We start from the raw sequence: 13,025 nt of genomic DNA, 5'->3' as shown, positions 1-13,025 counted from the left end.
TGATGAACAAGTAATTGTTTTTCCACTTATCATTAGTTTTAAGGTTTCCAAAATAATTGATCACTTATGTTAAATTCTGCATTTTCTAAATCATTATCGTTATCGACTCTGTATTGTGCTATAACTTCGGTGATAATATTCTTGACTTTATTTACATATTCCGGATCCCCAAACAGAATTTAAATTTTCATGTTCCTCGCCCACGCCGCTGTTTAATAAATGTCTATTCACCAAAATAATAGAAGTTTGTTTAACGAGAGCCTGCGTGTTTACACCAGGAACATCAAATTTTAAAAAGAGAATTCAATAAAATAAAGACAAAGTTGGCAATATGTCACAGACATCGACCTGCAATTGATGGCCTGCGATGTTTTTAAGGTTTGGTTTGTTTGGTTTGTTTTTGTTTAACGTCCTATCAACAGCCAGGGTCATTTAAGGACGTGACTGGTTTTGGAGGTGGAGGAAAGCCGGAGTACCCGGAGAAAGACCACCGGCCTACGGTCAGTACCTGGCAACTGCCCCACGTATAGGTTTCGAACTCGCAACCCAGTGGTGGAGGGCTAGTGTTAAAGTGTCGGTACACCTTAACCACTCGGCCACCGCGGCCCTTTTAAGGCAAAATAATAACCATACAAACCTACTTTATATAACTAAACTTACTAATTTCTACTTCTACTGCATTCCATCTAAAGAACTACTTTTTTGTATAAAATATTGACATTTTTATACTATGAGCTATCTAGACTTCTGCTCTGCTAAAATACATCACCGGATGTGACAGTCAAAAGACTACTTATACCTTCTGTCATATCATGATAACAATAGTATTACATTATTATATATATTACTTACACATTATTCATTGTTATTTATCAATTGTTATATGCTCTGCATTGAAAAAGAAATCAGCGAAAACTTATAAAGATTAAAAACAATAGAGTAAAACACCAATTTTAAATACTATATTGCACCCTTTATTAATATCACAGACATATCAACTAAAAATAGCTGAATTAATTCAAGTTCAAAACGATTCACCGTTCGCTAAAATAGTACTTCTATTTGGCCCTTAGGAAATTTTATCACCACGGACGCCAAACCGCCTCGTTGTTGTTGATCTGGTCCAAATTATCGTTTCCGGTTGGTGTTCTTCGATCTAGAAAACCATTCACATGACCCGGATGTTGAAAATGTTGCTGGCCGGAAGTGACATTTTGTTCTTCCTGGAATTGTCTCATTGGCGAAACATTCATAATTGAATTGTTTATGTTGATTTGATATTGTGATCTGCTTTGTGAGTTTGACCTCTGACTGTTCGTGTACAAAGATTGTTGGCAATGATATGACATAGCTCCATTAACATCTTGAGTTTTCAGCAGGTAAACACCATTATTGTTTTGATTCGGAACAGATCCGGAATTTGATCCAGATACAGGAATATCGATAGATAAACCCTCTCCGTATGATCGGGAAGTATAATCACTTCCTTCCAATCGGGATTCAGCACACCGACTGTTCATCACTCGAACGCACCTGGTCAGATGATCACTGACCCTCGTTTTAACATCAGGCGTCACTCTTTCGTCGTTACCAAGGTAACGCATGACTTCGGTGGCGCATTCGTTGAACCCCGTTCTGTACTTGTTCCGTCTCATGTCGGTCGTCGCGTCAACACATTGCTGCTGTTGGTGCTGGGTGTTACGTAAATAATTCACGGTCATTTCCAAGATGTCTGCCTTCTCCAATTTCGAAACTTGTGCGCTCTGAAAAATATAATAAAATCCTATTATTGATAACTTCAATATAAAATATCAGCGTTCAAAATACGGTAAACCGATATTTCATCTCTCTCAACAATAACATTGAAAGTCGGATGCGTGTTGTTACAGGTGATGGTTACCTTAGGAATAATTTACAATGACATACTACGAGATACGAGATCAAGTTTATCCTGGGTAGATGGGATATATCACAGAACATGATCTCAGGTTAGTGAGAGATCTGGGATCGTGCAGTCCTGCTCAAGTCAGTAAGGCATGGACTAGCCAGATACCTATATACTAGGTCTCTGGACTAGCTTATTGGTTTGGTTTTGTACTGTTTAACGTCCTATCGACAGCTAAGGTCATTTAAGGACAGAGACGATAGGCTTGTTCAGACAAGAGCAGGTTACTCAGAAAATAAGCAATCAACACCATTTTACAAACCACTTACATCACGTTTCATGGCCTCAAGGACTAGACTCTTCAGTTGGGTGAGACACTGGTTTATCCGGGCTCTTCTCTTTTTCTCCATCATCGGTTTATTTATCTGTAAAACATAACAAGATGATTATTCAACATGCCTTCGACTGTCATAGTTACATAAATTAAGTGTAATATATGTCGTCTAGTACTTAAGATCAATTAGAATGTTCACAAAATCAAAACTTGTTCCGTAATTTTTAAGTATAATAAAAAACAATAAATTTCAGAAAAGTTACTTGCAAATCTATCAATTTGATTAGATGTATACATTTTAAACACTCGTCAGAAAGTCGAACCTCGACATAGAATGAATATGACATATAGGACGTGGATCTAGTATATCTCGAGAAATGCGTGTTATTTACAAACTGAAGAGGTAAAAATACCAATATCACTAACTTAGATAGGACTCGTGTATCTATAATATCAAAAGTATAAATCTAATTTTGTTCTTTTGAATATGATGAATAACATAACCCTAAGATTCAAAATCAGAGTAAAATACGTTATTGTAATAATTTATTCTTTACAAAAACTCCGGGTGGTAGCCAGTCTTATTATAGTGCTAACCTCTATTTATAGAAAGAGACATACATACACAATGTGTATACAATGTAAAGTTCGACTAAATATGCGTCCCTGTATACAGGAACTAAATCTTATAAAAACTTTTCCGGAGGAAACATCCGGATATACAGCTAATTAAAGATACTCATACCTAAATGATGCCAAAACATTGATTCCATTCCAAGAAAATAGATAACTACAGTCCATACTACCTGGTCATTATAGTCAGTGTAAGAATAATTATTATAAATATAAACACGTTCCTGTGTTAGATCAGTAATTAGTACAAATGTTGATTACCTTTCGTAAAGAATCATCCTTCTTCGGTGTGTACATTTCAGAATCCGACGACATTTTTAGAGTATCCACAAAATAATTAATATTCCAATATGTGTGTGTGTTTCAATGTAAAGGTCACAATTTGTTCTGATCACAACATTGAATCACCCGCAATAAATACAGCTAGGAATAGTACAGACATTCCCGTAGATGTAACCAATCACAAGCCAGCTTACATAACCCCTGTGGCGGAGTATTCTTACCTCATTGGTCAAACAAAGGGAATCCCCGTCACGAGCGTGGAGAGTGTTTACCCTGAGTTTCGGCTGTCAAAGCCACGCGACTGTTGTCAGCAATTAGCCCCGCCCACTCTGATCACCAACAGCGGGTAGTATTAAAATTACAGTTAAGGTTTCGTCACATGGCCACATAGAGTGGTGACGTTTACAACACAATCAAAATGCCATCGTTCCTAATTAATCGTGAAATTAACACCCAGTATGCGGTCCTCTCAAACGGTTGATTTTGAAAAGCGCACGTATCGGGCCACTGTTTTACGACATTACAAAAGTTTGTTTATACGTCTCTACGCTAAGGTTTTGATATCAAAGAAGAATTTTTTATTAAAATTGAATTCCAAAACTTCAGGTTACCGGTCCTTTATCAATTTGAAATCTGAATCGTCAACATATCTTATAAAATCTGTGTAGGACTTGTAATATGATCACTTATACACGGTTGCTACTGCGGCATCAGACTAATATAAGATGATAAAAAATGTCTGCACTTTGTGGTATTAACAAGTACTAACTATTTCGTAACAGTTACCGTAAAATTCCTAATTTTTTCTACGTTTGTCAGAAAAATATAAGATGTCATAACTTTGAATCGTTCGTGAAATCATACTGCATTATATTCATATTCAATGACTTGGCGAGAAAGTAATTTCCACAAATAATCATGGTATTTTCATTTATTTCATTACAATATTATGACACATTGTCTATGTTATAACAACGGCGCGCGCGTAACTGTTTTCAAAATATAATCGTTATTCGGTGAACGTATGTGTCTCGACGTAAATTGATGTAAACACGTGATTTCTCTGGTAACGAGAAAGCGACATTTCGAAAAGTACATTCTGACAAATATCACTAAATTGTTTGAAACAAAATCCCTATAAGCAGTCCAGGGACTAATGATACAGTTTGCCTACATACCAGTTACGACCCTGCCAGAGTATCACGTTACGATTTAATACAATTTACCGTGGCAAATTCCTTCATGGCTGTCTCGTGTTATCTATCATAATTTATGTATATATTTACATGTTTACACTTATTTACAACTTGTCAAAATCAAGTGCATGTTAATTCATAATTATCCTAACCGTTACCAGGCAACACACGTGAAAGATTTCCGTTTACATGTACACGTGTCCATATTGTATTACTTGTGGAATAATAGCACGTGCTACGTTATGCTAATAACGCTCGTCAGTGTCCAGTCTTGACCACTGCTGACGGCACACTGACAGTAAACAGATGCTAATTAACAGTAGTGTATCTTCGAATGTCGAGTCTTCAGCATCAAGATACGGCGATACAGAGGTTGTCAAAACCTCGACTGACCCTCGTTGACCGGTGTCAAATATAAGTTGCGAATATACAGACTCTCATATCTGTCTCAAATGACATTTCCTGATAACAATAAAAATATCTGAACGATTCGAAAATAATGATGTATATCAGAAAGAAATACAATACTTCGTTGTTTATTTGATTAGATCAACAGTGTATATTCAAATGTTAAAATTTTGAAGACGTTACAACGCAGGTACACGTTACAACGAATGGACACATATTCATGGTAGTATTCAATATATAATGTGAGTGAAATGCTACATTTGTGAAGACATTTGGAATATGCAAAGGACGGCATAATCAATATATATATATATACACTTTTCATATTTTATATCTTAATACTTCCTATCGACAGGACATCAATGAAGATAGAATAAACGAGTACAACTCAAAAATAATTATATCAAATATCCCTGTCACGTGATGTAGAGGCCCTTATTTCCTCCCATTTCTAGGAAATACGATATTAAAAGTGAAAAATACAGAATATAGTCTTCTTTGTACCAATTCCACAACCTTTTCTACTATAATAAGAACAGTCATTGTCAAAAGAAACGATGCCATAATTACTTGCGTTTGTTTTGGTTGACGAATAAGATTTTTTTTATGAATTGGAATAATTTATACTAAACATGCCATATATATACATGTACTGGTGTAAATTATTTTTTTTTTATCTCAAATAGAAATATATTGTTAGCGGTACCCAACAATGTTCTTGGGAATCTTGATACGGTTTACCGAAACGTACATTGTTTTGATAACAATTTGTCGCGACGTGAAAAGAACACCCTTCAAACTCACTCTACAAGGGTTCCGGTAAACTGTTGATGGCTCGAGCTCTGAAAAGTCAACAAACTCTGAAAACAATTCAATTGGCGCGTGCTACAATCGCGTCTTAACATCTAAAAGGTACCGGAAATTTCCGACAAAGGAAATCCTAGATACGCCAAACCCGTAAATAACCATATTGTATACCGACGATTACGTGGGGATAAGCAAATAGATACTTATCAGTCATTGGCCTACCACCTCTCTCCTCTAGTCACGCGAACAAGGAAACACACTGATAATAGATAAATATTTATCCAAGACTTATCGGAAGTGTTAATCACAAAAATATTGCTCCAATTTTCTAGAAAATCCACTTTTTACAAGTGATTAACACGTGTGTCCAAGGCGATCAATGAATCGATAATATCTCGGGTAAGTCTGGCGGCCCTTTTTGATCTCTTTGTCACACCTGGTGGAGCGTACAGGTACATTTCGTAAGTAGGGGTTTCAGAAAACAATTAGCCCCTACCTATTATCGCAACAGTGTCCCCTATACCTGCCCGCGGTTCCTTTGAGGGTCCACACCAAGTGCCGTTACAGATAAGCTCTTAACACATCGTCGAGAAGTAGGTGTGAGAACAGAGGACGGATCCTTTGGGGGCTGCAGCCCTTTTGTCACGCGTAATACAGGCTTGACGGACCGTTTAACTACCAACTTACAATAGGGATTCGAGTCTGTGGGAAAAGTCGGCTAACATTATGATACATGTAACTTCTCGTACACGAATGGCTGTTGTCAGGGACGTATATATAATATTTATGTCCCCGATGTATGTAGTATATTTTTTGCCTTGTTGTTGGCCAATTAATGCTTCATTCTGAAGAACTGTAGATAATGAATTGTCCTTCAATGAGTTTAGTCGAAGTCAGAAAACTGAGCTCTAGACGAGAGTAACCCTTATAAGTAATCTGGGTTGATTGTGTTTCTTATAAAAACAAAACTGGCTTCAGTTTCTCCATTAAGATAAATTCTAAAAAGGAAAACATTAAAACATTATTGGATTGGAGGAAACAATCTTAGTTAAGAAACTTTCCTAAAATCTTGTCATTCTTTCCAACGAAAAAAAATCAGGTGGTAAATCCTTAATTTAAAGAAAATTGGCGAAACTGGGTCCTGTCAAATGATTTTAAAGCGTTTCCTCATTGTTGAAATCGACACAGGGTGTACGAACAAACCAATTAGGATTATTCTAATAATCAATCCGATGGCAACAGACACAGTTCTAATCACTATGGATTTCCTGAATAAAAACATCCCTCCTACCAATAGCCTCCAAAGTTCTGATGGAGTCGAATCACAACAAAGGGAAATCCATTGTTGTACGTTTCAGTAGCTAACACATGTTTAGATCAATCTCAATGTCTGCATTAGTATACACGGTATATTCGTTTTCGATTCCTAAAGTATATATTTTTTTTGATAATTTAAGGCGCTTAGTGCTTTTTCGCTAGATACGTTTGTTTCTGAAGGAGCTGTTATCTGATGAAATAAACCAGGGGAATATCAAACCTCTTTTTATGAGAAATAACTGGTGCTATGAAAACTTCGTGAGTGTTCAAGTTTTGTCTGTAAAGTAATGGAGGATTCTCACAGCTATTGTATTCCACTTGTATTCCTGCGTTAGTCTTGTTTTAGACGGCGTTGTACACAATATTTGACCCTATTCAATAGGTATTTAGGCATGAATTATCCTTTTTTTTTCATTTATTTTCATGATTATACAAGATCCCAGAGGGGTCTTGGCTCCATCATTGAATTATATTTATTTGACGTTTGTAAGGTCGTCATTTTCTTTACTTTCCGCATCTTTAAAAAATAAGGGGAACCGACATATTATGAAGTCTGAGAAAGATTCATAAAGATTCTCCGAGAAAACAAACTTATAATAACTTATAATAATGCCAATAATATGTTGTCTGAGAAATGTTTATGGTGAAATTTCTGAAAAATAGCAATAACAAAATTAATTGTCAAAGGACTATGTATGGTTTTGCCTGTTTTTGGCCCTCAAATCCATTAAATTTTGAATTTCATTATTGAACTCTCAAATAATTTTATTTCAAATATAGACTACACCCCTCATGCAATTGTAGTAGTATTTCGTTGTTGTTTGTGCTATGGTTGCCATGGTAACCTTTCCGAATATGCATAAATTATTTAAATGATAATATTTGGGCAATTTTGATCAATTTTACCTAGTTTTTCATGTAGCAACCATAGAGCGCATTCTTGAACAAACTTTATATTTCTCCTAAAGATGTGGTATAAGTGCCCACATATTCTCATTTGATATTAAGCGCTCAATAGTTTCTAATAGAAAAACTAAACTATCCAAAAATGGGTAAAAATTGGGGGCCAAAATAGGCCCAAACTATACATAGTCCTTTAAGACTTGACCCCCCCCCCCCCCCCCCCCAAAAAAAAAAACCAACAACAAACAAACAAACTGTCCGACATCTTGTTCTCTAATCAGTCCCTTTGTCTTAAGGACCACGTGGAACCTACATATGGAAATCGAGAAAACTCCGTGGTGAACATTCTAAGAAATATAGATAGCCAGCTATCAGCCATTTGTTTCCCGGTTAGTCTCACAATTCAATATGCACAATAAGGGACACCATCGTACACAATTTCAGGAAGACCGATGGATAACATTCCTGAGAAATAGCAATAACAATCTTCAATAGTCGAAATTTAAAATGATTGCTTGTCGGCCATTCTGTTTTACCGACCAGTCACAATCTTGATGAAGCACAACTAGGAACCCTAACTAAGATAAGTCTGCCTGTGGTATTTGAGCAAGATTCGCCAGGTTCTTTTAAAGAAATAGCATAATAATGATTGATTACGGACGGACGGCAGGACGACGGACGAAGGCTATTTGAACAACCAAACTTTTAGTGATGATGGGATAAAATCCAATTTCTCTATTTGTTCGTCAGATGGAGTAGTTATAAATAAAATCGTTTTAGCATATATGTTTGTAGTATGACTATTAACCTGTTTGGAATTAAAAAAAATGGCAAAAATTACTGTATAGTGTCACACATGATAAGCTCCAAGTGATGGGGTAGATATAATGTTGTTTAAGTAAGTAAGTAAGTAAGTAAGTAAGTAAGTAAGTTAGTAAGTAAATAAGTAAGTAAGTAAGTAAGTAAGTAAGTAGATAATAATTGTCAATTGCATTTCAATAACCTGTGATAGTTCAAGTTCATGTTCAATTGTTTATTAAAGTGTCAAACATCTTACAACATATACAATACATCATAACATTTTCCTCTCAAAAGTAAGTTATGTCCAGCCATTTATGACTTATTTAGACACTTTAAACCAAAATAAAGTATAAGATATTGCATGCTAAACGTTAATAAGGTAAAAAATATTTGCTAGCGTCAACTAAAAGAGGCCAGCGTAAATCATCATAAAATTACATTGTATTAAAAAGTGAACTTCGTCTTCAACCTCATTTGCTAAACAATATTTTCAGATTACTTATTTTTCATGGATAAAACCGGCTTGGCATGCCGTCCCTTTTCAATTTCTGTGATATTAAGAACAAGTATAAATGGGGTTCGCCAAGGGAGTACACTCGAGCCACTGTCATTTCCTATCGGTCATGTACACGACATACAGATATGATCTAAAAACAAAACATTTTCACCCCCCCCCCCCCAAACCACCACCACCCCCCCCCACAAAAAAAAAAAAAAAAAACCCCACCAAAACAAAACAAAAAGAAAACAAAACAAATATAATTTGGACATCGTAAAGTCATTCTTTTCCTCATAGAACCATCCTGTTTAATGGTGTTTGGCAATCAGCATTAAACAATATGAAACGATTCTACCTAATATAAATGTTTTCGGATGTCTATGAACATCTTTAAAACTTATTCAAAGCCGTTTTTATTGCATGAATCAGAGGTCTCTACTTGGATTAGTAATTTTGGTGAAAATTAACACGGATTTCCATTTTAATTTCTACAGACATAAACCACATACTACAATCGGGATTCATACTAAGTATGTCCCTGATTAACACTTCCTGTAAAGGAGACGGAACTTGCCGACTCTTCCCGATTGAGGTGTATGGAACGGAAACAATAAAAACGTGGCGGAATAGACGGTAACAGACATTTAAATGTGCAAACATTGCGTGACGTCACGCGTGCGTTCTAAGAAATCGGTAAGATACAAGATACATAATGTAAACCGTACCATCAAAGGATTATAGCCCTGGTCGCCTTTAGGCTGTTTAACACCACTTAGTGTGTAAACGTAAATAGTATACCGTCAAAAACAAACATTGTTTAACTCGGATCCTTTATCGGTTGTGATTATCTATCAGATAATGGGCGTTTATCTGATGCTAGCCTCGTTTTGGAGACAAGTACAACCGGAAGCCGGTTTCCTGTGCGCCTACATTACTATACTGACAGATATTCAAAGTAGATAATTAAATTACGGGTTAAAGAAACGCATTAATGTCATACTGTAGGTATCGCTGTTCATGTTCCGATATTTAAAAGCCTGACACTATCCAAAAATATCTTCCAAAATACACCTTGACCCAACATATATGAATTACATGCGTTACGACATTTGTTACGTGGGCAGACGTCAATTGCAGGTGTGTCGTATCAAGGTGTATGTATGTAGTGTATGTGTGTATATATAAGGTGTTTTATGAGACAGACAGCGTAATGATAAACACATATAATGACTGTCGGTACCACACCATGCTCATTAAATTACTTCCATTACAAAGGGATTTGTTTCTTGTTACGTTTTGTTAATTGTCGACCGACATGGTTGTATCCATCTACCACCACTCACCACCCACCATCACCCACCCACCCATCCATCCATCCATCCGTCCATCCATCCATCCGTCCATCCACCCACCGAGGCTTTAGAGTATAACGGGGTCCATGTGCACATTACACGCGAGCCGGAAGGTGATATTGAAGAACAGATATGTCCGTCATGGTGAGGTGAAGCACACGGACCGTGTTGGTACGAATTCCCCACCATATACATGTTGTGTGGACAGAGGGATAGTTATTCACCAAGTCACTGTGAAGTGAAGCATTTGTAGATACATAAACATTGGATAATCGTCGAGTTTCTATTCTGGAACGATGATTGTTATTTACACACGGCTATACAACTTCCTCTTTATATTTTTTTTCAACATTTTACATACATTACTTATACATATGTACGTTAGCTCCGTCGAACCAAATCCTGGCCAGGTTAATATAGTCACCTGAATACCCCATAAATTATCTAAATATCTTGCGCTATTGTTGTTAGGACTTATAGTGTGGAATACAATGGAGCACGGGATGGTAACTAACGTTTTCGGACGGATGGTTCCAACATCTTCACTTATATAATCAGGAAATCGAACCCCGGTCGACTTGGCGAAGCGAGTTTGCTATCCGCTTTTCCAATCGAGTACATCATAATATGCCTATAAACCGGATTGCTGAAGTTTCTTCTACTCGCATCCTGGCTCCGCTTCGAAAATACATTGTATTTACGAGCGCAGCCTAGTGGAGAGAACTGGTACTAATTAAGGCAGCTAATCCAGTCTAACTGCGCTGTCATTGGTCTCTTTAACCACGCACAAGTATTCGGAACACTTCTACATTTTACTTTTACTTAATGTCTACTTCTGATAGGAAATTGTAACGAAAGATACTTAAATATACTTTGATATTATAAAGGTTGTACGAAAGACATACAGGGTATTACCATCTTTCGATAAGTTTAGAGTTAGATAAAGTACAGTCAAACGAACTAAGCTACATGATACAGCTGATGACGACAAGGGCTTTAAGTATTAATTCATAAGAAGCGACAAAAAATTCGAAATAGGTCGAACATTAAACTCTAGATCGGGAGGTGTAATGGCCGATTATTTCAATGAATTTGATAATATTTAATATTGGATTTTAAATGAACGTTAAGTATGTGTATATTATAAAGCTTGTCACCATTCAAATGGATTAAAACATAAATATATACAAATGTATATAATATATAACCGCAGTTATAGCTATAAACAACCGCTGGTCGAGTTGATTAATATTTATTTTTTATATTTTGTCATAAAGTTATTCACCTTAACACAAAGAATACGCCACGGCGTTTTCCGTCACGCGCGTTTGTTCACACAAAAACTTAAAACATATGAACAATGTACCTTGGGCAGTAGAGACGAATCATGTTGAAGAAATACATTTACAATATAAATCGATAAATAAGTGACCAGAATTGACCAGTCGCTGTGTATACTGACCAATATCAATGTCGCGACCTACATTTCTACTACTATATCAGTATATAGCCGTCAATCAAATTTCAGACAACTTGTACAACGAACTTACGTGAACCTACAAAGGTGTTTTTCTCCGGACAGTGGTAAAGGTAAAAAAGAGACCCGATTTATACGGACTGACAAGGCCATTGTAGTAACCTATATGAATGAGAGCCCCTCCCTTTACCTTCGTTAATGTAACCAAGCATTAAGCCATTATATTGTTTGTTGTTCGCAATTAATGTCCGTATTGTTTTTTTGGTGTCCACTGCCTTGTGGTCATAATCAATAATGACCGATTAATGACCAGTATGACTACTCCGTTATAACAGAACTACATAATACGTAGGGGGCCCCTTACGGGGACTACAACGCGATACACAACAACACTATACCAATGTACCTACTGGTGTACTAATGAATAAAACAATAATAAATTCGGATTGTTATTTTTCTTAAGTTGAACTATTAAGGTGTCATTTCAATGACGCCGTTTCACAGAAACATATATAATATACAACAGATCCCCGGACACACAGAAAGGAAATTCCTGTATCCCCACATGGGGACCCCATTTATGGAAACCATTTTTTGGCATTTTTTTAAGAAGCTATAATAGGAGGCGGAATCGTGTTTTGTCGTCATTTGAACACCAGGGCGACGATATGAAACACTTGCTGGCGTACAGCTTGCTGTTGGCGACATTTTTGTCTTTTGCCACAGCTAGGCTAGTGCACATGAGTGAAGTATTCGTTCTGATGTCCATTATGGATCCTGACTGGGGTAAGTCTCGAGATAACTCTAACATACTAATATATGATAGTTAGACGGCAATACTTCTCTGAAGTTATTCTACTCGTCTTTATGGTGACTCAGAAATGCATTGTTTTTGGTCTCCAGTTCCTTGATTAATGACGTCATGAATAAATGACGTCGCGAAATTCGCTTCGTGCATTCGGAAATGAAAGTATTGTTTTTAGTTTGTTTGCTATGCTTACATTATCACTGGTTTTCCTTGATCCGAGGTAGGACATTAGTTCCTAATTTAATTAGAAATACCCTCTAATCTTTTGATGCCTCGGTTCCATCGCATGTAAAAAGAGAATAAAACAAGGGAAGTAACTCGGA

General features: G+C 36.4%; 1 protein-coding gene across 1 annotated transcript; it reads right to left on the bottom strand.

Annotated features, from left to right (window-relative positions):
• Positions 1-957: 957 nt before the first annotated feature.
• On the bottom strand, positions 958-4,869 carry LOC117314642 (transcription factor HES-1-B-like). Its single transcript, XM_033868720.1, has 3 exons — positions 3,114-4,869; positions 2,215-2,310; positions 958-1,763 (listed from the first exon to the last, which is right to left on the bottom strand). Exons 1-3 carry the CDS (start codon positions 3,165-3,167, stop codon positions 1,083-1,085), a joined length of 831 nt encoding a protein of 276 aa, XP_033724611.1. The 5' UTR covers positions 3,168-4,869; the 3' UTR covers positions 958-1,082.
• Between the last annotated feature and the right edge of the window lie 8,156 nt (positions 4,870-13,025).

Source organism: Pecten maximus, chromosome 16 (genome assembly GCF_902652985.1).
Source record: "Pecten maximus chromosome 16, xPecMax1.1, whole genome shotgun sequence".
NCBI classification, from domain to species: domain Eukaryota; kingdom Metazoa; phylum Mollusca; class Bivalvia; order Pectinida; family Pectinidae; genus Pecten; species Pecten maximus.
This window is presented reverse-complemented; position numbering and strand designations above follow the sequence as displayed.

What these genes read in the sequence shown, in the direction of transcription:
- LOC117314642 (XM_033868720.1), bottom strand. Translation starts at nt 3,167, where the DNA reads ATGTCGTCGGATTCTGAAATGTACACACCGAAGAAGGATGATTCTTTA. An exon ending in AGGATGATTCTTTACGAAAG is followed by an intron (nt 2,311 to 3,113) that starts GTAATCAACATT and finishes TATGTTTTACAG; the next exon opens with ATAAATAAACCGATGATGGA. An exon ending in TTGAGGCCATGAAACGTGAT is followed by an intron (nt 1,764 to 2,214) that starts GTAAGTGGTTTG and finishes TATATTTTTCAG; the next exon opens with AGCGCACAAGTTTCGAAATT.